Raw genomic sequence first — 25,228 nt, 5'->3', positions numbered from 1 at the left:
ATGTTTGACTCATATATTCACCGTGTGTACAGGACGTCTCGTTCGTTGAATAGACTGCAACCGAACCAAATTCGAACTTGCAAAGCACATACACAGTCTACATCTGGAGGCGAGACCACAAGTCCACGAGTGCGTGCGTTTCATAAATGAGCATCTTCTTCTCATACTGGCGGTGCACCGAAGGTCACACAGGCAAGGGAAATACTTGTGTCGTTACGAGCCCTCTTTTGTTGGTCACTGTATTTGAAAATGCGACAGCGCTCGAATGTGTTCCTCAGGCGTCAGATTACAAAGCATTCCAGTTCCGACCCGGCTATAATGTTCGTAAGTTGATACTTTATCGGAGATCAGTGCAAGGTCAGAGTCACTATAACTCACGAACAAACCCGCGAACACACTTCCTCTTTGGTCGTTGCGGTCAACCTACATCGGCAACACGCAGAGACGCAGCAACCTTGCTTGGAACTGCACGCTTGGCCGATCGGCCGCGAAAAGTGAACTATCAGCTATTTCGAAACTTTGTCAACCAATCCCGGGGCGCGCAACCTCTTTCGGCCAATGGGCATCCGTCATGATGCCTGACGATGTAATACCACGTGACTGTGACGTGAATTTTTCTACTGCCGCGAATGCGGGGAGCTATGGAGGCATGGTCGTGCCTTGGAGGCCTGGTCGAAAAAAAAGAAAAACTTGGTGCCAGGATGCCTGCAGTACAAACGGCATTAAATCCAGAGGCGTACACACCTACACCCTTAGAACTGAATATACATGGCTTGGAGGTTGTGGGCCACTTGCCTCTCTCCCAGACTTACTAGTACATTCTTTTTATCCCCGACCGCGCAACACAATAGACGAAATCTCTCCCCCTTCCCGACTGAACAACCTTAACTGATCCCTTGGTTCTTGTGAGAGCATAGATGTCTCACTTCGGTGCACCATAGATCATTACCGCAGACCGGGGACGTCAACTCGCGTTGACACTGTGAACTGACTGACACTGGTGACACCATCAGCACTATGCGAATTCTGCTAAGTCGTACCGCGGTTCATGGAATGGCCTTGTAGAGAGATTTGACTGAGAGCTGAAGCTGGCCCTACGTACTTCACCCCGAACGACCTGGCCTAAGTGCATCCTGGTGACCTAGTTGGCATGCGAGCGGCCGTTTTCGCCCGACCTTGGGAGCGCTGCGGCGGAGATGTTTATGGAACCACCCTTCGCCTTCCACGTGAACACGTCTTCCTTCTTTCCCACGAAACCCGCCCACGACCCACCCATGGTTCCTGAAGACTTCTGTTGACGCGCCGTGGAACGAACTGTCTCCAGTCACCTTCATGATAACCATCAAGATTTCCGCGGCCTACCACCACCAGGATCTACATAATTGATCGCATGTCTTTATCAGGACCAATGTGGTCCGGAAGCCGCTCCTACCTTCCTACACCGGCCCATACCAAGTCCTCCCACACTACTGTAGCGGCGGTTCATTCTATGAATGTAGTGGAAGAGATAAACATAGTCTTGGGCCATGCGCAACTTCACTATGCTGATTTATAGCGAAGGTGAGACTGAGCTCCTGAAGTTGAGCCCCTGAATCCCGCATACATTGTCAGTGAGGTCCCCTAACAATGCCTCTGCTAATTTGTATCATCAGTCCCGTCCTGCCCTCCCCAAAGGGCACGCACCGTGACGGCGCATTGGTCCTTGGCTCTGCGAGATATCGAGATACCATTTGTTGTGCTCCATCTAAACGTTACGGAAGGCACTGTGACGGCACCACCTTTGGCGGCGTTATCTTGAAGTGCGAGACAGATAAAAGCTTCAGGTGCATAGTTGTGCTCTGGTCGTCACGCTAACCAGTCGTGTATACTACTTACTTTCATACACAGCAAGCATCAGTGCAAAGTCAGTGGCGTAAGAAAAAAGACGAAGCCCTACGACTGAGTTTAATATGTTCGAGGGTGGATGAAATGTAAACGAGACTTTCATTCAATATTTTGTTTATTTATAGTAAGAAATAAACCAAGTATGCATTGTTTTTCTCCATTATCTCCTGATGTAGAAAAGCATTTTTTTCCTGTGGGTTGGTAGCTTTTTATCCCCTCTTAATAAAAAGTGGGTCGTGTCACCAGTCGGTTGCACACGAACTCCTCCAGTGCGTCGTCGTCGAATCGTTGGCCTCCCAGTCGTTGTTGTGGTGTCCGAAACAGGTGAAAGTCACAAGGCGGTAAGTCAGGGCTATAGGGAGGGTGTTCCAGTGGCACCCTGCTCATTTAATTTTTCTTAATTTAATTTCTCTTAATTTTGCATATGTGACGCCTTGGCTTTGACAGGGGCATCCGTTTTCAACCCCGTCACAGCCGTCCACAAATTCCTTATGCCAGGCAAACACAGGTGGCCCTCACAGAGTTTGATTGCCGTCAATCTGCGCAGAATTTCGGTCGGTTTTTCAACCTGACGAGCAGGAAACTTTATATTAATAAGTTGCGTAATCGAAGGGTAATCGAAACAATTCTTTCTCAGGCATCGTATGGCGGACTACTGAGGAAATATAACGAGACCTATCGGCTTCTCACGTATCTAATGACCCACCTCCCCGGCACGTGCACAAGTGGCAGCGCGCGCCAATTGATAGAGCGCACTCTACAACAAAAGGCTCGTTTATATATAGTCCTCGTCAACCTCGCACTTATATCTCAAATGTCGCGACATCAGCACTGGACAGCTGATTCGGCCTTTCTGAAACCTCGCCAGCAATTTGTGGGCATGTGACGCTCGGGAACGCGATGTTTGAACCCCACGTAAGCATCAAACGAGTGGCATCGCTGTTACACAGTGTTTTTCGCCGTAACACACTCTCTGTCGCGACCTTAGAACGTACCATATGCCTGCGGTGTGCTGAATTGCCACAGGTAGGGATAAACCACTCTCTGGAGCTGAGATAGTGGCTGCCTTGACGAACGAACGCATAGTGGTACCTAGCGTTACTGACGCCATACAGTTTCGGCTTATTTCATTCCGCATGCACCTTCCTTGCTTTGTACTGTGGTCGTAGAAACGTCTAGACGTGGCATACAACCTTTGCCGTCCGTGAGCGGAGAAGCCACAGTGTGTTCGTGACGTCTTGGGGTATCCCCACTATCTTAGCGGTTACAGCGGGGCAGACAGCATCCCGCAAAAGGCTACTACAGATGCTCGCTTGTTGTCTGCGGTGCACTACTGGAATCCTGGACAAGCGATCGTACACCCCTCCCTTCCCTTTACCATAATGCGAATACCTTTACAGAATCCTTCTCTCTTCCCCTGTGTGTACCGGGCCGCCAATTCCGTGCAAGCTGACCACAAGTTCACTCCACACTTCCATTCAGTTCGGACTTAATTTAACGCTAGAACAGTGGCAGTCTTTCACATGAGTAAATAGTGTGCTTGTATCGAAAGGTGGCAACAACACTAACTTAATGTTGAGATGGTGAGTGGGGAGTTTCATCGCCAGGTAGCGATACTCTACACTGTTGCTGGTGCTTATAATTGGAAGAGATGGAATTATTGTACAATAATGTATTTTAAATGATATATTTCCATACAGATTTCCGACGCACTGCTCTTGGTAAGGACATATAATATTTTTTAATTTTTCGCTAAATGAAGTAGCACACTAAGAACACTCCGATCACGTTCCTGACGTTCAACGTACGGCAGGGGTCGGAGAGGGGAGCATTCAGATTTGTGATCAGGCATAGTTCGTGACGATGCTCGAGTTTCCATTTGGCGTGTGCACAAAAGATCATCCACACGCACAAAGATCACTTCCCTATCTTCGTGCGGTTGAAGTCACGCGTTACGAGATTCAAACGCACTCGTGATGGATGCCGGTGCCAAGCAGAGGGACAGCGACGTCTCTGCCGCTGGTTACCGAGGGTGGTTAGACAGCAGGCAATAGGGCGTCGAGTCGTCCTCTATACCAAAGGGATTTGACAAAGTGAGTAACGAAAGAAACTACTCCCGACCAGTCGTGAATGTAGGTTCTCCCTGACTGATCTCAGGCAGCTTCAGTGTGCGCCGCGTGTTGAGGATGTCAACACTAAAAAGCAGCAAACTTTAAAAGTTGGTCGGCTGCGCTAGTAGAATAAAACGTTTTGAAGAATTCTAACATTCAAAGTCTTATTCCTTACTCTCCCGATTTTTTTTTAAATTCTTCCCAGCTAAGTCATCCTGTATACTTATTTGTTGACTTTTGGCTTGTTAAATATAGGGCCAAGTGTAAATAACAAATGTTTCCAGCAACGTATGACTTGTCTTTTTTCCTGCAAAAGAGAAAGCGCGTCAAATGCGACCAAAAAGGACGGAGCAACGCGGAAGCAAGCTGACAGCTCTGAACCCCTACTAGACAGAGAAAGAGAGGATGGACACGGACTTCCTTATACTGAACTGTTCTTGAAGCGTTCGAACCGAAACGTTTATCGCTTCGGTTCGGGTTTAGGCTCCGGTTCAGTTCCGGTTCAGCTCGAGAAAGCAACTGCAATTATTCGAACCGTTTTTTTTATCACACGGTTCCGTTCACGAACCGGTTCAGAGGCCACATGTGAGAATGAAAGCAAGAAGCAGGCAAGAAAGCAGACTGCACTTCTTCAGGTAACATGAAGAAGTGCAGTCTCGTGCACGAAAATCTTGTTACCACGTGTAAATAAATAAGTTGCTCCTACCGTTTAATATCACTCTTTGATCTACTCATCACCGGCAACTTGACATCGCCTATTTTTCTGTCGTCATAATAAGTATCTCTGACAAGTTTTACTTCTTACTAAATAACGCTCGCTGGAGCTACTCTAACACTTTCTCGAATAATTTCTATATGTTACTTGTCAACTACATTGAATATGTCCACGAGTGTGTTCTAATTAATATCGAAATGCCTTCATTTCAGAACCTAACTCTGGTAAGCTATTGATCTGTTCTGTCATCATTACGGAGCGGAACGTTAATGCCAGGAAGATAGACCACATGATGATTGACTTTGCTAGCCCTACGGAGCTGTTTCTTTTGTTTGTCTTTTTTTTCTTTTTTTTTTCTTCTTCCAGGGGAGGGGTAGGGCAGTTGGGGGGGGGGGGTTCACGGTACAGGATCTTTATCTAATTCGGTGCGCCAACACCGCCCGCAACAGCATTGTTGGAGTTGGAATTGCAATTATGAAAGAAAACACCGATTGCATTGTATTTGCCGAGAAACCCCACGTTTCTGAAATGTAGACAGGAAAAAAAAAAAAGAATCACAGTTTGGGATTGTGTTGCAGGGACAATGTTTACTTGCTGAAGCAAGGGGACGGGGCGATAACAGTCCATGACTAGTCTCAATTTTCCAACTTGTTACATCAGCTTGAGAGTCAGGAAGACGGTCAAAGGCAGTCGGATTTCGAATATGATGAGAACAGAGATGGGACTATACATATATGGTCCGTCACATTATCTGCGCGTCACATTATTACAGTTTGTACGCAGCGAAAAATCAGGCTCGTTTAGACCACTGGTTGTGATGAAAATCTGCAAGTATTATTCGTCCATATCCAACCACTTGTGTTTCTCTTCAAATAGAAACATCGAGGAAATTTTTAGCTTAAGAAGGGCCTGACGCTATAATGTATTTTAACAGTAGACTTACGTGCTACAAAAATATCGTTTATCCGACTAGTATACTTTGTAATACTTGTGCGTCTCTTTGTTAGACCTTTGACATCGCGGGGTATCTTAAAGAACTTCCAGTAAGTATTCACAACATCGTTCACTTCATTTCCTATAGTTCTCAAGCATCCTCCAATGTTGTTGAGAAAATGAACGAACAAAATCATGTACTTGCAAATGCACTAGAAAATCGAAAAGAAGCAAGAAAATAATTTGAAAGCAATCGTACTGATTAGGGAGTTTTAGTGCATCGTACGCTATCGTATTTGCGTACGTAGGGGATACCGTTGGTAGTCCTGCGCACGCCTAAAACATAAACAGAGCACAGCGCAAAGCGGAAAACCACCACGCAATAGACCGGTTTCGAAATTCCGCCCTCTAGCGGCGGCGCAGTGCTCCGGCCGCCATGTTGCGGGAGACCGTCCGTATGGTCTGTATGGCATTGCACGTCCGTCCGTCCGTACGGCGTTGTTGTTAACCTCTGTTTCGACGCTGACATCTCCTGCTGATTCTTTTTATCTCATGGTACGTGATGTCACAACCATTTCCCATCACCGGTTGGGTGAAGGACCTTTCAAAGCTGCCGAAGCTCTCGGAGGAAAGCATTACGTCCTTCAGCCCATCGGAACGAAATGTGCGAAGGAGTTATAGCTTCTGCGTAGAGCAGTACGTAGTCACTTCATCAATTCAAGCCAACTATTCAAGGTGAGCATAGACTCCAGTTAAGGTCTTATTCATGCGGCTTTGCACAACTCAAGCAAACGTTTTCTGACACAGTGTTGAAGTAGCCTTTTCTACGCGCACCTCAAAGCTGATCTTTTCATTCTTGTCATATGAGCGTACGAAAGGCTTAAATAACAGTTCCGTGCTCAGTGATCCTATCTTGAAGTACGCCCTATTAAACGTAATTTTTTTTTGCAGTACTTGAGTTACGAACAGGCGCTGCGTCAAAAGTGGCACCTGTATTTAACCCAAGTAGCAGAAAAGCGCCAGTTTTCCTTCAGTCGCTTGTTTTGGGAGGGACTGCGTTTACAAAACAACAACAAAAAGATAAATACCATACACAACGTAATATTAATTTGAGGTGAACATTATATCCTTTGCTATTTGTGGCAATGCAGTTAAGTGTGAACAAATTTGTTTATGCACTCATTTATTTTCCGGCCAGGTCTATGCTTCATCAAAGGGTTATGCTACAAAAGCAAGAAGAAGACAGAAAATCCCTACTCTACGCGCTGAGCTTACACGAAAGTGCAGCCGTGAAGGATGGTGCATGCGACTGCCCTGCTGGACGACAAGTTTGCTACCACCAAGCAGCTGTGCTAAGGACTGACCTTCCACAGCATTGGAGGACACCTCGTGGCACAGGATTCCGGGGACATCGGTGTAGTCTGTAGACTGGCGCAGTGTCCGAAAAGGAGGACTGGATGAACCCATAGCAGTGCGAATTTACGATGCACGGAAAAAGCCGAGAACGTGCCTTGAACAGGAGCTAGCGGCGAAGAGGCTGGGCAACACCCTTCAAGAAATCAACAGCAGTAACCCATTCCTTCATACGCTACTACATCTTGGACCACAGGAACCTAAAAGCACACGATTTGGCAGGGCCTTTGCAAGCTCCCCACTTTCGTACCATCAGGCCCTGCTACCCTTCGGATTTGCTTCCTGTGTCTCGGAGAATTTTTTGAAGCCTTCCCAAACCAGCTTTCCACTGCAAGAGTTTCTTCTTCTCTGGCTTGTCACCCTGCACCATATCTGGTGCATTTCCAGAAAACCAACTGGAAGTTTTGAAGGTACTACATTACCACTATTTGCAGGAAATCCCAACACTTGCGCACTCACATGAAACATTGTGTGCCCCAAATTGACGTATATAGGATGCATAATTGTGAACTGCATGGCTTATGATGACACAGTCTACCCTTCATAACAGCATGGCGTCCGTAAATATAACTCAAATCAATACAACCCGTTTTCATTCACAGTCGCTGTCTGTCACCAGCTCTGCTGCTCGTGAAATTGAGAGGAACATACGACAGCAGAGGAACAGTTCGACCTGGCTGAAGGAGAGGACTGCACGCTTAACAGCCTCCAACTTTGGTGCTGTCATAAAGCGTGCCACTTGGACAAAGAAGGGTGTCGACAACCTGGTAAAAAGCAGGGACCTATCAAGGGTGAAAGCTGTAAAGTATGTATATATGGCTTTAACTATATGGTTCCTGGAGGCTACTTGCATTGAGCAACCCTACTCACAATGACCTATGCTGCAGGTACGGCATTGGCAATGAAAACATCGCCCGTCACAGATATGAAGCTGTCCTGCACACCCTCGGACATGGAGTTACATGGAGTGGAGTGGAGTGGAGTCCGTGCGGCCTGCTGGTTCCGCCCTCGTGTCCCTAGCCCTCCTCCTGGAAATTAAATACTCCTATTCTCTCCGAAATGCCAGCCTGGACGAACTCTCAGAGGAAAGCTTTTTCTCGGTAAGGGCGGTAGAGGATACGGCAGCTGAGTGCGAGGATGGTGAAAATGTGCCGCTTTCAAGCAGAACCAGGAGCCAGTGCTCAACAGGGAACCCCAGTACTACTATCAGGTCCTTGGACAAATGGCGTTATCAGGGTTACAACGGGCCGACTTTGTTGTTTACTCGAGGGATTTTATACTTATCGAGAGAACATCTTTTTCAATGTGTGATTGGGAACGTGTGGAGCGCAACCTCACTTAATTCTATTTTGAAACACTGCTGCCTAGATTTTCCACCAATCAAACACAGAATAATAAATAATAAGTTTTATTGTTTCTTCGTATTTATCTGTTGTATGCTTGAGCACTGATTAAAAAACTTTTTGCACTCGCATGAAGTACTTGACATGTCACTAGCCTACAACACATTACTCTGCATTTCGAATAATAGGAGCTTGAAGGGTAGTTAAAATTACGCAAACAGTCCATATCTGGTTGATCACGGGACCTAAGGAGAGCGGAATAGCACGGTAAAAAGTATGGAATGACTTTACACGCTGAATCCTTCGTTCCACATGTATCCTTAATGATGCTATGTCCTGAGTTTCGAGCACTTCAACTTCAGAAAACTGGCCCTGTCGAAGGAAAGGTGGAATGCTCAAGTGGACGTTCCTTGGTTCCAGGAGGTCTGCTATTTTGAAGCCTTTGTCGGCCATCACTGAGTCGTTTTTAGCGAAATCCATCTGCAGGAACCCACTTCTCACAATGCACTCCCTGTCAGACATGCTGCCAGTGAAAACTTCTGACACAAAAGTCACAACTCTGCTCGGGGCTATTCCTATCAGTCCTCTGAACGTGTTAGTGGACTTATAGTTCGAGTACGTTCTTGATTGCACCACAAACGAGCTTGGCGCCTCACATTTGACTTCAGTAGCATCAACTATCACACGCGTTGTTGGGTAGCGGTCTTTAAATGCGTCTGGCATTGTGCAATCAACAGTTTCGCGTGACTGCCAAAGGGGAAGTTGTCCAAGTTGCACATACATAAAGTTTATCCACGTAGTGAAGGTCTTGGACACGTCGGTCTTCGAGACACAAAACAGGTGTGCTAGGTGTTGGTGGAAGAGACCCAGCCTGAGCTTCACTAGCACGAGGAAAAGCTGGTTCTCAGTGCTTAGTTTCTGAGGACGTCCCCCTGTCTCACTAGCACCAGTGTCTTGCGACTTTTCACAGTTCCACGGAACAATGTTCTCCGCATTTTCGCCAGGGTCAAGATATTCAAGAAGTGCACAAAAAGTAGCATAGTTTGGAAGGCCCGTATTGAACTGGAAATCCTCGTTACTGTCCTGGAACTTCTCAATGCAGAAAGGCATTCTTTCTTCCTGAAGTCTTCTGCACTTGTCCTTGCAGATTTCCAACTCGTGGCTAAGCCTATAATTTTCTGATGTCTTGAGCTGTAGTTGACACTTCAGCTCCTGAAGCTCCTCTGTCAATTTAGTGATGGCCGTTTCCTTCCTTGCCAGGTCATCTTTAGCACAAGCAACTTCCTTCAATGTCGTGTCGAGTTTGTCTTGAGGTGACATGACTTCTTCTGCGACTGTGGCCGGAGGAACAGTATTTTCCTGTCCTTCTTGCCTTTCTGCAGTAATGGTGCTCACTTGCTTTTCCACCAGAATGCTGTGTCTGATCAGTGTTCGGCGTGGCTTTTGTTTTCGCGAAGCAAACGAAAAGATCGATGGAACAGCATGGTCCCGGAGGATGTGTTTCCCACTGGCCACATTTGGAACGAAGTCATCTTCTCTTAAATGTTTGGAGCATATACTTTTGTGTGCCTCGTTACTTCGAATAGCGACCCTTCGTCTCGTTTAATCTTGATTATTCATTGCTTGAACAGGGCTTCACTTTTTGGGAACTTGTGATACGTGGCCTGAAAAATAGTTGCATAAACATTAGTTGGAAGTTGCACATTTTGTTGGTTCATATAGCACGTTTCACCTAAATTGATAAGAAATTGTATGCAAAGAGTCAAGTCTAGCTTTTTCTTATCAAAGGTTCACGTACAGCCTCGTGGATTATTATAGACATTTAGAAGACTACCTCCAATTAAGCATGCCCAACGATTAACGGCTAACTAAGAGCAAGAGTTGGTTCGCAAGTTGATTACGACCGTGACTTGTGCGCAAAAACGCACAGAAACTTACGTGCACGAAAAGCAATCGCCACTACTGACACCGTGTCACATCAAGTGTACGCAAGCTTCCCGTTTTAGTTAACATCTTGCAGAAACTGCCCGCATGCGAAGCTGCCTATTTTGTTCACCGCAGCTACGTTGCAATGGCATACGCACTTTCGGATAGCCATTGTATCACATGCATTGGAAGTGGCGACTTACCTTTCTGCCTTCCCCGTCGAGATATCCCACTTGTCGGCAGAGAGGTACACAGCAGCTGCACGGCATATTGCACTGAAACCGGCGGTTTGACCGCGTGAGAGCAGCGCAGCTGCTACTATACGTACAGCACAGCAGGTGCGTGAGTGCCAGATCATCCCGTAACATGGCGTTTCCGGCGCGGTGCGTGTAGCACGCAACAGATGGCGCGGATTTTCGAAAGGGGTCTATTCCTTAAAAGAACTAAGAACTCCTATCTGCAGCTATTTAGTTACGGGTGCAGTAGGCGTAATATTGTTCTTCAATGCTTCTTCGTTCTATTGACAAGTTCTTGTTCAATACTTCTGCTTCATAGCGGTAGCAGCGTTAATACAAAAACGCACTTTTTTTCGGACGCTGGTGACTAAACGTACCGCCATCCAAGTAGTTCTACCGTGTGTTGCGTCATTTGAAGAATTGTAGCACCAGTGACAGGCACAGATAACGTCGTCTGCTCTAGACTAGAACCAACGAGCAAAGGTGACGAACTTACGCGAGTCGGTAATATGGCCTGAAATGTTGAACAGAAAATGTTGGCCGTGCAATATATACTTAGGCGTTTCATTCGCAAAGCTCGCCGGCTCCTTTCTTTCTTTCAGCGCATCATTTCTTCGATAAGCCTAAAATATGAAGATAAGAAGAAATGCGTGCTCACGTGGAAAAACAATGAATGAATGAACGCATAACCCATCCGAGGCAACGGTGATCGCCTTAGCTGGATACGGACCAATCGGGTTCATCTATACAAACGGTGTCGCAGCCAACAAAGTAAAACCACCGGGCTAGCTTGGTATAGTTTGGTACGAATAGGTTATAGTGTACGATGCACTGAAACTCACTATTGATTTTCGCTAAAACTACGTACCATTTAGTTTCGCAAACAGAGCGATACAGTCTTGACATTGTGTTAGCATATTAACTTAGCACTTGAAGGTTGCTCCGATATCTAAGCGATTTTAGTGTTTCGAGACTACGGTTAGCTTGAGGTTTCCTGTTCCTACGCTTCTGCTGCAACAACGTGGAACGCTAGAAGGTGAAAACCAGGTTGGTTAAAACTTGATATGAGGTGGACACAGACGGACACGAGTCTGTGTGCATTTGAGTCTTCTGTGCGTTCCATCATGTCAAGACAGAATATTCCCCTAATCGACCATTGTGACAACTGTCCTTTCTGCTCTTGTACATCCTTGCGGCGCGCCTTCAGCTAAAGTACATCCAATCAAGAATCTTGAAGTCTTATTTGGCTGCGACAAATCACAATGATATTCGCGGTTTCCTTCTTGGTGCTAGATATATTGGTACAAAGGTAAATGTGGAACGCCCAATAATAAAGTTCTTAGCGCAGCAATTAAGTAGCACGCGAGGACAAACGCACGCAGGATAATATAAAGAAAAATAATAGCAAATATAACAATGCGCTACAAAAAAAATAAAAAAGAAGAAGAAGAAGAAGAAGGCAGAACACGACGAGAAGAAATCTCAACACCACTGGCTTAACACAGTAATAGGTAACAATCTACTACAGATGTGAGAAAGGATGAGAGACGATCACAACCAACGGACTATTTAAGCAGGTCAGCGAACACCTCGGGGAGAAGGCGGTGGTTTGCGTTGCACGATGAGGCGTCGCCTCGGATGTCCCACGATTCGAGCTTTCTAGGACCCGATCTTTGTTCCCTCACCGGGGTCACGGCATTGACGAAATCGAAAGAATCTCCCGTTGTCTAACAATGATCGGTTAGTACAAACTTGAATAGTGACGCATGTGTTGAATTGCATACATTGCGTTGGTGCCGCTTTAGTCGTAGAGCGCTTACGACCAGTCTCACCGACGTTGGACCCTTCGCACTCCTGACATTGCACTTTGTACACTACAACCGTGTCGGACCCTAGGGGAACATGGTCTTTTGGCTTAGAGATGAGTGTTCGGAGTTTCATGTTCAAGTTTTCGTCACGAGCTTCCCTGTCTATCGGCATATTTTTGCATAGAAAAACACGCAACCGTGAGTAGCTACTTCAAATTATATGATCCGAACGTAGCCCAGCATCAGCATCAGTGAACGTATATAATGCTTTATATAGTTTGCACAATACACAATAGTTTATTGAATGTGACTGTTGGTGGAACATCCTTCTAATGCGTAGATGTAGTAAAATACAGAGAAAAGAGTTTCGGCAGTATTCAGAAGTGAGGCACACAACAACATATCTCAGTTATGCAGAGAAGCTTGCAACGTTGTTTTGTTTGGCAAATTACCTACAATATATAGCTAAATCAGTCGACCCCCGTTTATCCGGAATTGATTGATGGAAACTTCGAAAACTGTGTCAGAAGGGGTTGATGTCCTCAGAACCCAGGTTGATGCCTTGGAGAACAGAATGCGACGTTCCAATCTAGTGTTCCACGGTGTCCCAGACGAACCCAATGAAACTTGGGCGCAGTCAGAGGCACGCGTCATTGACCTCTGTAAGCACAATCTCGATAAAACTATTGGGCCGGAGGACATTGAACGCGCGCACCGCTTGGGTACATACCGCCCCGGCAAAAACCGCCCAATAATCGTAAAGTTCCTTTCCTATAAAAAGAAGGAAGATGTACTGGGCCAGGGTCACATGTTTAGGAACAGTCAGTACTCGGTGAGCGGCGACTACTCGTTGAGCGTCCGAACTGCTCGCAAGCACCTCATACAGTATGCCAAAACTCAAGCAAAGCCATTTAAAATTCGTTTCGATAAAGCTATTATCGATGGGAAGGCCTACGAGTACGACGCCGCACACGGGAACGTTGTAGAGTGTAATAGTAAGAGATAGCTCAGTGCTCCCCGACCTTCTTCAGCGCCCATACCTCCTCTCCCCTCCGTGCTCTACACAAATACCCGCAGTGTATTAAATAAGCGTGATCACCTCGAGTACCTTGTTTCATCGAGTTGTTCCGACATTGTCGTTCTCACAGAGACGTGGTTGAATAGCGACATAAGCGATTCGGAGATAATGCCGTCCTTTACTGACTTCAAATACTACCGCAAGGACAGGGAGGGGAGGAGAGGTGGAGGCGTTCTCATCGCTGTAAAAAATAATCTTTTGTCACACCTTGTTCCCGTTTCCTCGCTACTGGAAATTGTCTGGGTATGCATTCAATGTAGATCCTTTAACTTGTTATTAGGCGTGTGTTACCGACCGCCAGACTATGTATCTGATTTCGTGAAAGAACTAACCATTGTAATGTCGGACATTATTGTACGTTTTCCTAATTATAAAACAATACTTCTTGGCGACTTCAATATCACTGGTATCGACTGGAACAAACCATGTATCATCCCCGGTTGTTCCTCGCTTACCAAAGATTTTTTTAACCTCTGCCTAGATTTTCATCTCCAGCAAATGGTGTTAACCCCCACTCGTGTAACCGAAAATACGGCAAGTGTATTAGACCTTGTACTCTCACCAGTGCCTGATGTATTTGGTACCTTTACATATATGCCTGGAATCAGTGATCATTCTGTCATCCATTTTAGTCTGCATCTTGATACCGCAAAGTGTCATACCACGAAAAAGCTTATTCGACTGTACGACCGAGCGAACTTCACTGCCATTAACGAGACTCTTTCCTTGTCACTCGATTCATTTTTATCAAACATGCCACATCATTCCGTCCAAGACAACTGGCTTTTCTACAAATCTCTATTGTGTTCCCTTGTGACCAAGCATGTGCCATCCATGACCATCACTGCTTCATCTCATGCTCCGTGGTACAGCAAATCCATCAAGTCATTACTAAACAAGAAAAAGGATTTATTCAGAAGAGCCAGAGCAAGGAATTCCGTCGTGCTGTGGAGCAGATATCGGTCGTGCGCTCTGTTGTACAAAAAAGCAATCAAAGACGCAAAAAGAAAGTTCTTCTCTCAGGGCATTTCCAACATCCTTGTCCAGAACCCTAAAAAATTCTGGTCCGCGATTAACCCATCGCAAACCACTGGTACAATATCACTGCAGGACAACGGAGATCCAATACCACCTGACCAATGCGCCGAACTGCTCAGCATCACTTTCGCTGGTGCCTTCACTGCTGAAGATTTGAGCGATATTCCTGAATGCCCATCAGCTTCTTGCCCTCACATGAACCCTATCGTCATAACTGAAAGCGGAATTCTAAGGCTCATTGATTCGCTCCCAATCTCTTCATCGTGTGGTTTCGACGGTATCAATTCAAAAATTTTAAAAGGCACTAAATTGGTTTCTGCCTCTTATCTGACAGCTATCTTTCGTCAATCGCTGTCACAGGCTGCGGTTCCGGATGATTGGCGTGTGGGTAAAGTCATCCCCATTCACAAAAAGGGTGATAAGCATTCCGCAGCTAACTACCGCCCAATTTCTTTAACCAGCGTCCCATCCAAAATTCTTGAGCACGTCATCCACTCAAACATAATATCATTTCTTGAAAACAATGAACTCATCTCTGCGTACCAACACGGTTTTCGCAAAAGCTTTTCTTGCGAAACTCAATTGGCCTCCTTCATCCATGATCTTCATACCAACCTTGATAACAGATTTCAAACCGACGTAATATTCTTAGATTTCTCCCGCGCTTTTGACCGTGTTCCGCACGGGCGTCTAATGTCCAAGCTACGCAGTACAAACATTGATCCCACAACGCTATCTTGGATTTCTTCCTTTTTAACATCCCGATCCCAGTCAGTGTTTGTTAACAGTACCTTCTCGGAATCTCAACCTGCATCATCAGGCGTGCCTCAGGGCACTGTCCTAGGGCCCCTTTTGTTCTTAATATTCATCAACGATCTCCCCTTGTCAATTCAGTCATCCATTCGGCTATTCGCTGACGATTGTGTCATTTATCGCCGCATTTCTTCAACAGAAGATCACCGCATTCTCTGTGAAGACTTGTCTTCACTCGATAAATGGTGTACGAAATGGCTCATGCCGCTTAATATTGACAAGTGTTGTTATGTTCCATTCTGCAGAACATCACCTAAGTACTTACACTCATACTCCCTTTGCGGTTCTTCAGTTCCATCTTCCACGTCCTTCAAATACCTGGGTGTTCATCTACAAAGTAACCTTTCCTGGAACACGCACATAACCTCCATTGTGAAAAAGGCTAACCGCACTCTAGGGTATCTAAAACGGCATCTTTCTACTGCTCCTCCTCACGTCAAACGCTTGGCCTACATAACACTCGTCAGGCCTCAGCTAGAGTACGCCTCTGCCGTATGGGACCCGTCCACTGCCTACCTCATCCATGATCTTGAAGCCGTCCAAAACCGCGCAGCCAGATTCATCACCAATAACTACTCACCTTATGCGAGCATCTCCTCTCTCAAGGAAGGCATCGATCTCGCTCAACTGTGCATTCGTAGAAAGGTTTCGCGTTTATCATTATTTCATAAATTTTATCACTCTCCTGCAATACGGTCACCCTACATCATTCCTGCTCATAGAATATCTTCACGTATCGACCATCAACTCAAAGTAGCACGTGTCAAATGTAACACTTCCACGTTTTCGAATTCATTTTTTCCTAAAACCATCATAGAGTGGAATAACCTCCCATCTCGTATCGTCACCATACCTGACCCATCTAGCTTTCGCGTGTCTGTTAGTAATGTATAACGTCCGTGGATAACCTTTTATGCTCAGTTTTTTTTCTTTTTTTTTTTTTTCTTCTTCGTTGTTGTTGTTGTTGTTATTGTGTTGTTTAAAATGATCCTTGTCGCTTTATTATTATTATTTTTTCCTGTAACCCACTCCTCCCATGTAACGCCCTCCCGAGGGACTCTTGGGAGTAAATAAATTGATTGATTGATTGATTGATCCGGACGGTGCCGTTCCCAGCGAAATCGTCCGGATACCGGGACATCCGGATAAATGAAACAACCGAATAGAAACGTCCTGCAGAGCAAGGTTTAATTCAAACACAGAAATCTCGTCAATGACAGGTGTTACATAGCAGTGTAGGCACTCGATTCCTGGAAACTTTTGGTAATTGCATAGAGTTGAGCCACGCTGTTGCGCTGCTCGAAGAATGCCAGTGCGGACGCAAAGTGTCAATGTCGGAGCCTTGTTTCTCACTGGCGTCATTGGCACCGTCTTGCTGCACATCATCGGAGGCAACAGCAGCAATCACACCGTCATCAGTTATAGCTACACACGCGTATAGGTCGGCGCGGTCATGATCGCGGCAGCCTTGCCAGTGCTTCGTGATCGCACTCATGATCGCGATCATCAGGCTTTGATAAGGCATTGCGATCATAATTGCGCCGACCTATGCCACGCGTCATCATCCTTATCAACGTCAACGTAGTCAGAAACCGCAGCGTCATCTACGGCAGTCGCAGTGAGCCTCTGCATCAGGGATCGCAGCTCAGCTAGGGCAATGTCTTCATCGGCCAACGGGCCGTACGCAGCAGGCCCTCGGGTTGGAGTTTTCCCCTCTAGAACCGGACAGTTGCTCAAGATATTTCCAAATGACTCGACTGGTCAACGTGACCCAACGCACACAAATAGAAAAGGGGGCCATCGTGCACGGTTGTCTCCCCTACGGAGGAATGCAGGTCCCTGACGTGTGAGGGAATAACCCCAACACAGCGAAAAGGGTGACGAAGCGGGGTCAGCGTCTCCTCTTACTCACGGTTGTCCGGATAACTGAAGCTGGATTACAAGAATTTTCGACTTTCGTTCCCTGGAATTCTTGTCCGAGTCCGGAAGCTGAAGTCCGGATAAACGAGAACAAAATACATGGAGGAAAATCCGTTCCCGTGCCTTTTGTCCGGATACCGCGGGATCCGGATAAATGAAGCCCGGATAAACGGGGGTCGACTGTAGTATACTATAACTAAACATTTGATAACTCTGCTAGCGTTCGCTCGACAGAACATATTTTCTGTTTTTGTCAATGCGAGTGGCCAGTCGCTCAGTGCCCACAACCCGAGCCCAAAAACACAATGGCCTCCCGAATATCGCGTGTCCAGTAGATGCTTCAACTACATGAAATTGCAATTAAGCAGCGCCACATTTACCAAACCCTATACATAGGGTAAACAGCTATCCTTTGTCGAAAGTCGAAGTCGTTCGAGTATGCATTTCCTATAATTTTCTTGTTCAAGCCGTGCCCAAAATTAGCCGAAACTGACGGACACACCAAGTATGCACGTTTTAATACTCAAGAAGGTATTGCTGATGTAAAGAACATTGTCTGAGGTCCTGGTTTCAATTCGCGAAATATTTCCTGAACGCATAAGCGCTCAAAGACCTGGCCATGCGAACATGAGAAATGTCCAGAAGATGTGGGTTCGAGTCACAGGGGTGACACAAAGGCGCCATTGTTGTAACTACCCTCAAGCGGGTGCTTTTGGCAAAACTGCCATCTTGTCCTGGTCGCACGTCATAGAAAACGTCATTTTCAGGCCATGTGACTTTGTTTACATGTCGTTTTGCCGCTTACCGACATATTTCCGTCGTCATAACGCCAAGAGATGAACGTATTTTGCCAGCGTAAACTATGCGGCGCTCCTTCCGCAACATGGTAGCCCATTTCTCCTTAATTAAAGTACATCGCATCGGCTCAGTGAGTCCTAACGCAATAGTCAATAGTGCGAGGCCTTATGTGCAAAACTGCGCATTTTACTGCGAGATTGTCGGATAAAAATAATTACCGTGATCGAAAGACATCCAAAACGTTGCGCAGAAACAACAACCGCATTGTTTACAAACGGTTTGGCCGCCGATCTCGGGCGCCGCCATCTTTAAGGTCACGTGTGCCTTGACGTTTGCTGTGACGTGCGACCAGGACCTGTCCAGGATGCATTGCGTTCGCCCAGCACGCTTTCGTCTACGGATCAATACATTGGACGCCACCCCTGTGGTTCGAGTCCTACAGCTGGCTAACCTTTTCAGTGACTGCCATCTTCCATCATTACTTCGTCATTACACGCAAATGGAATCCGATAAAGAAATTCCTAAACAAGACTGACGCGCGGGGCCGGTGAGATCACTCACAAGACCACTGCACTCTAAAGCCATGCGTTATCGCTGCTGATTCGAAAGAGTGACTGCATCTAATGTTAACTACTTGTCCACCGCGTGACCCGGCAACGGAAATGGTATTCCTTACTTCTTCCATTGAAGTGTCTGATCGCTACGCAACGTCTCATCTGGTACTCATAACGCAGCTTCCTTGAAAAGTAAGTTGCGAATGCCTATCTCATCGGCGTTATTTCGTCATGTACACATTCTGTTTGAACAATATAAATCACTCAAATCCCCCCGATAATGCGATTATTGTGCCATTACGTAAGATAAGTAATCATACCAGTATTAGCAACACCCCAAGCAGCAAAATGTACTGAAAGTCGAGTGCAATAGGGGTGGTCGGTATGTGTCTTATCAAAGTACTTCAGTTTCACGAGTCTGTTCAAGGCCTTCTACCTACCCGTCCACCCCTATTGCACTCGACTTTCAGTACATTGTGCTGCTTGGGACATGCGGATTCGCAGGTTACCAGTTGTAAGTAAACAATTCTGTTGTTGTTGTTTTTTTCCGCCGCGAAGTAATTGAGCGGTGTGCAGACGTGGACACAGGGGAAGGACGACAACAGGAAGGAGTAGGGGACAAGAGTGCCAGTATGCATCCTGGGTCGACTTCAGGGGAAATTGTACCAACATCAGTCAGTCTAGAAAGTCTGGTCTCAATTGTGTCAGTCTAGAAAGTCTGGCATAAATGGCAAGGAATATCCCGGACAGTACAACCAGTGGTAGGACCCACCACGCACTGCGGAGCCCCGCAACCCGCGTGACGTCACCAATAACACGGTCTGCTATCCCGTCAGGAGATCCGTACCGGCGATGCTCTATAAGCGGCGCTCCACTGGCGTCATACATGCGCCGTGAGACCAACGCCATATCGGAGATGCGAAATCTGTATACTAAAATTCTTTGTATGTGCATCTGATTCGAGAGCGGTTTCGGTGTACGTGCGGGGATATGACTCAATATATGTAGCTAACTGGGGTCTGTAGTAGCTTACTCTAACATATGCATCAGCATGTATTATCCGCTATAAAGTATATATTTTGCTTTCTTTTCCTTCAACAGGAGTTTTACACCCGGGAAGGACAACTATTAACCGTAAGTGTTCCTCGTATGAAATTATCTAGCGTTATACATTGATCAGAATGTTTGCCACGCCGCGGATATAGCAGCTACGTAACCGCTTGTAACACAATTGTTCCAACGATTTGTGTAGCAGTCTCTACCTGAACCCGTTCTGAATGTGCTTTCATAAATATTGCATGGCTTCCAAGCAGTTTACAGGAAAGTTAGTGAAACCTCGAAATATTGGCTATGTTCATGACTTAATGACCTATCCTTGAATAACCTGCAAATAACCAGTGGAACTCACCTGTGAGGAGCTAGTGGCCAGTAGTTAAGAATGGATAGCTCATCATCTGAAGAGGAGTCTGGATATCCACTTGGGACACGTCACTTCCACATTGAAGATACTGCATGTTTTAATATAATTCGTCCACGTAGGGGAACTGGATAGTCCCAAATTCGGAGTGCAAATGTATCGTACCACTGGTAGGGTGGTTAGGAAGTTGTTGCGATTCAATGTGGTTGTACCGGTAGTTTGTGTACTATTTTGTGTAAGAGCACAAGGACAATAACAACAATCACAACTTTATTTGGAGATGATGAATAAGGAGGTTCATCGCCACAGGCGATACTCTACCCCAGTGCTGACAGTGAAGTGGGGAATGAAATGAAATGTGCCCCTTCACAATCAGGGCAATATGTGTTGGAAAATATCAAAAGAGCTTTAACGGCAGAGCGTTGGTCCGCTGGATTTGGCCAGGGAGTATCATTTCTGATAGGGAGAGGGGAAGGGGCGAGGCTCTATAGGTGATTAAGAGACCTGGAAAGTGCGGTTTGGGAACGTCAGTACCGTGAGCAATGAAGAACAATGTGCTCCAGAGCATCTAGAGGACCGCTGTAACAGTATCTGGGAGCGTAAACTTCTCTTAAACAGTAACGCTACTGAGCTGTAAAAGCCACGTTGAGCCGCATTTGATGAATTAATGCAGCATCTTGACGAGACGTGTTTCGTGGCGTGCGGAAAGCGAGCGTTGGATCGACTCTTCTCAGGATAGATTGGGGCGAGAGTATGACAATTGTCCTCCGTCGGGAATCCAGGGGTATGACAAGGTGTCAGAGGCTTTCCCAGGGCGTCGAAGAATGGAACGCGTGCAGGGACAATAAATAGGCTATTGTCGGGCAGTATTGTGCGGTTTTATGTTGATGAATTTATTAATAGGCGTGTATGCTATGATATAAATGCTTGGACAACCGCGATGTCATACAAGTATAATCGAAGTGGTATGTGGGAAAAGCTACGTTTGTTCATCATCACAAAGAAGAGAAAACTTCTCCTTCGTTCACACTCTAAAAACAGTTTTTAGAGTGCACACGCTGACGTCAATCTACTCGGATGATCGGCTAATGGGCTTTGTTTCTCCCTTCACCGTGGTCCGCCTGTCTCTAGCGGGTGGCTTTTGAAAATCACCTTAGCCCTAACCATGCGGAGCAGCTGCTGCGCGCTTGGATGTCGCGGCAAATATTACAGAGTCCCACCGTCCTCGTGTATACGTTATCAACTGACAAAAAAGAAGAAGAAGAAGAAATGAACGGATTCATGCTACCTCTGGAAAGGGTTTCACGCGCACACAACGCATCCAATGCAAGACACATTTTTCTGCATGTTCCTGTTCCGTTTAACCAATACATATTTATATTACCTCATTAATTACTGATAACAGCACCTGTAATGTACGCACTTATACACTCCTCGTATTGAGGTGTACGAACCCCACAAGCTACGGTGCACAATTACATAACGATGTATATATGGACAGTAAAGGAGTAAAATAATAGAAATTCCATCGATAACTACTGTATTGCAGTACCCAGCATGTTCCGTACCTGTCCAATATATATTTCGAGTACTGCATGTCCAACGCCGAGGCGCCAGATGCAAAAATATGTCGTCAAGAAGCTTCGACTTTAAGCATTGAAAGTATCACTGGAGCAACAAAGGAGGAACAATGAGAAAATCAAATAGCGATATAGTAGAATGCTTTCAGAATGGTAACCATATCTGAAGTTCTCAAATTTCTGGGCAAGTTGAAATGGAGATAGATGTACAAATGTCCGTGGTTATACTAGTTGAGCCAACAGATGCTTCTGAACATGAGAGAACTAATGTTCTGATGCTGGAACAACACAGAAGGGACAAATACAAACAAAGCCTCAAATTGCCTAAGAAATTAACAAAGAGAGATGAAAGTCACTGAAAAGCTTAGCCAGCTATAGGACTCGAACCCACGTCTTCTGGATTACGGGTCCAGGGCTCTACCAAGTAAGCTAAGCTAACACACCTCTCCAGCGACTTCCAAGGGTGCGTCATCTGGCAAGACGGTGTGGGGTCTTTCCGGGATCAATAATCAATCATCACATCAACACCCGTCGGCAGCTGCCAGAAGAAACCCACGCAGCGAATCGACGCGACTTTTTGCGGTACCTCTCTCGAAGAGTGTCTACGTGCTGCGATGGCATTCGGTGTCGGTGCGCATGCATCTTCTTCAGCAGCGCTAGAAATTATCCGACAACCCTCGTATTCATGTGCCATTCGGAAGAACCGGCAATTAATGGTCCCTTTTGAAACCACTCTTATTTCTGAAATAAGCCAATCAGTCTTCCTTTAAATCATTCTTTTATCATTTTAACTCCATCCGTGAAACAATTAAATTATCTTGCAATTATGCTACGAGAGCAGTGAATTTCCTCGATGTCACAATTCAGTTTCTCTGAGATCTGGTAGACCCTTCACAGACCTACAGAAAAATCCGACTGACAGCCATCAATACCTTCATTTTCGTCATTACTTTCATTACGTTACGCCTAACACACCCACACACCCACACACACACACACGCACACACACACACACACACACCCGCACCCGCACACACACACACACACACACGCACGCACACACACACGCACGCACACACACACACACGCACGCACACACACACACACATATATACACACACAAATATATATATATATATATATATTTCCGATTCCGATTTTCAAAAGAGAAACTGCCCTGACCTTCTCCATTAATGTTTCATTAAATATTCTTCCGTATAGGTTGAGGTTCCCTACTTTCCTCTAAGCCCAAGAAAAGAGAACGAGAACCAAATGTTCAGCACCTAACATAAAGCACGTTCCAACATCAAATCCATACTCAGGCGACTCCTTAGCATTCTACATGGTGATGACAAATTAAAACAAACATTTCAGGCTTCCCCCCCCCCCCACCAGCTGCATTCCGTCGGTCCAACAATCTACATGGCGTACTTAGGTAGTCCCGTTTCAACACAGCAACAATCGGGTTGCCAACACACGATGGCAAACATGTAAATTCATTCTCCCTTGTACATTCGCGCGTAGCAATAGCAGTGACTTTTCAGTTACGATTCGTCAACCATTACCTGCAATTCCTCAAGTATTTACTATCGAATTTCATGTGATAAGTGCAATGCACGGTATATTGGGGAGGCTGCCAACAGTATGTGCGAATAGTCCTGTGCCATAAATTTTATATTAAAAAAACATCAATCCCGTATTTCAATAAATTTCAACTTGCCCGGTCATAGCATAGGTACAAATTTAAAAATGATTATAACAGAGTCGGGCTATAACGCGGGCATCAAACATGAAAACATAACAGTCCTTTTTATTTCAAAATTTAAACCGCAGCAACCTGAGGGACAGCACGGGTACCCTTCACCAGTGGATCTTTTTCATGTACGTGTCGCCCCTGGCGTCGGAATGCAAGACGTCGTTTCTTGACCTCATATGAGCGAGGGGCGCTTTTTGGACTAGCACGTCGTGTGGGAAAGCAACAAGATAAGATGAAAGTGTATTATACTGATTACGAGTACACTGCGTCGTCAAGTGTCAGCTTTGAACGTCTGCGCCATGGTTGAGCCGTGGTTCAGCGTACGCATACGCTTACTTGGAAAAGGTCCATTCATTAGCTTTTAACGTATATCACCCAGTGTAGTCCTTTCATTCAAACACGGTTTCCCAGTCCCCTTCCACACATACACTGTCTACACATATTATTCTCTGAAGGTCACTCTCGCCTTTCGGCTTCGCCTTGCTTCCTAGTATGGTTAAATCCCAATCCCCTTGGTACTAATATTATACTGCTTCCTGCGTGCCACACTTGACGACAATTTTGACCGGTTTAACTGACGTCTGAATCATGTTCGATTTCTGCATACCTTCCACTTTGGCGCTTCGGGTTTGGCTCTAGGACATTTCGGTACAGGACGTTACGGTACAGGACGTTTCGGTACGGACATTTCGGTGCACGGACATTTCGGTAAAAGGACGTTTCGCTAGGGCTGTCCACACGTCACGTCGCTTCCGTGGTAGTGATGATAAATTGATAAGATGCTATCGACTCTTCGGAGCCTATATTTTATATATATATACTCAACAATATTGCCAGTTAGTGGGATACTGATGAATAATGCTTTGATATATCATGGTGAGCAGCATTTGTGTGATGACACCACTATAAGAGCGGACACCACTTCAAGCGGTACAGAATTAATGATAAAGCTACGCGAGCTGTACTTCGATGCGGTTTTCACATGCCCTGGCGGAAATCCCACGCCTTGTGATTGCGTGACCGTCTGTGACTTTTCAGTTTTAGTTTTGTGTTCTTCCTTTCCTTTTCTTTGTCTTCTCCTTTTCTTTTCTTCTTTACCTTTTCGTTTTTCTTCTTCTCTGTCCTCCCCTCTTCTTTCCTTTCCTTCCCCTTTTTCCATTTTTTTGAAATAGCAAGCCGACCTCCGTCTGGCTGACCTTTCCTTAGTTTTTTCTTAATAAACGTATGCCCCCACGAGTTTTCTTGTTCTAATGCGAATACTACTGTATTATAATTTATCAGTCGACTTCTTTATCAAAGCTTTTGATGACAAAAATAAATAAATAAATAAAGTTTCAGAAAGCAGGCGATCTTTTTGCTTTTATGTCCACACCGTTTCCTCGAAATCTTCAACGCCGGAGTGAGGTTAAAATTATTCATGTCCCAAATGTTGTACCGTGGCCCCGCTCACGTTGTTTCCGAATCTGATTTGTTAAAACCATGTGATATAGCGCGGAAGATAAATAATGAGATTGCCCACTTGAATGTCCATTATTCACGAATTGCCCGCTCTAGGTTGGGTGACAAGCTGTCTGCCTGGGTAGAATGGTGGCACATTACACTGTGGGAATCGCCTCATGGGGCCGCACCATCCACTCGCAACCGGAGTACGAAATGCAGCGCACAGACCAAGTCGGCCAGACACAGTTTATTATCATACCGTTCACCGAAGCCAAGTATCCGCACCCAACAGCCCGGCGAGCACCAAAAGGCAGCCCCAGCCTTGAACGGAACAATCCGATGTACTATGTACGATGAAACGATACGATACGATATACTATGTACGATGTAACTCCAATGTACTGGATGTTGAATTTGTACCTGACAAAATGCAGTCCATGCATGAAAGCTTGTATCCAGTAAAGG

At 45.7% G+C, this 25,228-nt stretch overlaps 1 protein-coding gene across 2 annotated transcripts in view; it reads left to right on the top strand.

The window, feature by feature from the left end:
* The window catches only part of LOC135376045 (uncharacterized), a 259,567-nt gene that overhangs the window by 155,527 nt on the left and 78,812 nt on the right, over positions 1 to 25,228 (top strand). For both annotated transcript variants that reach the window (XM_064608649.1, XM_064608648.1), the window contains exons 20-22: positions 3,585 to 3,605; positions 4,923 to 4,934; positions 19,672 to 19,704. In XM_064608649.1, coding sequence (XP_064464719.1) covers positions 3,585 to 3,605; positions 4,923 to 4,934; positions 19,672 to 19,704 — 66 coding nt within the window. The remainder of the gene's footprint in view (positions 1 to 3,584; positions 3,606 to 4,922; positions 4,935 to 19,671; positions 19,705 to 25,228) is intronic.

This window comes from Ornithodoros turicata, unplaced genomic scaffold (genome assembly GCF_037126465.1).
Source record: "Ornithodoros turicata isolate Travis unplaced genomic scaffold, ASM3712646v1 ctg00000996.1, whole genome shotgun sequence".
NCBI lineage: Eukaryota > Metazoa > Arthropoda > Arachnida > Ixodida > Argasidae > Ornithodoros > Ornithodoros turicata.
Note: the sequence above shows the minus strand (reverse complement) of the source record. Positions and strands in the feature narration are given on the sequence as shown.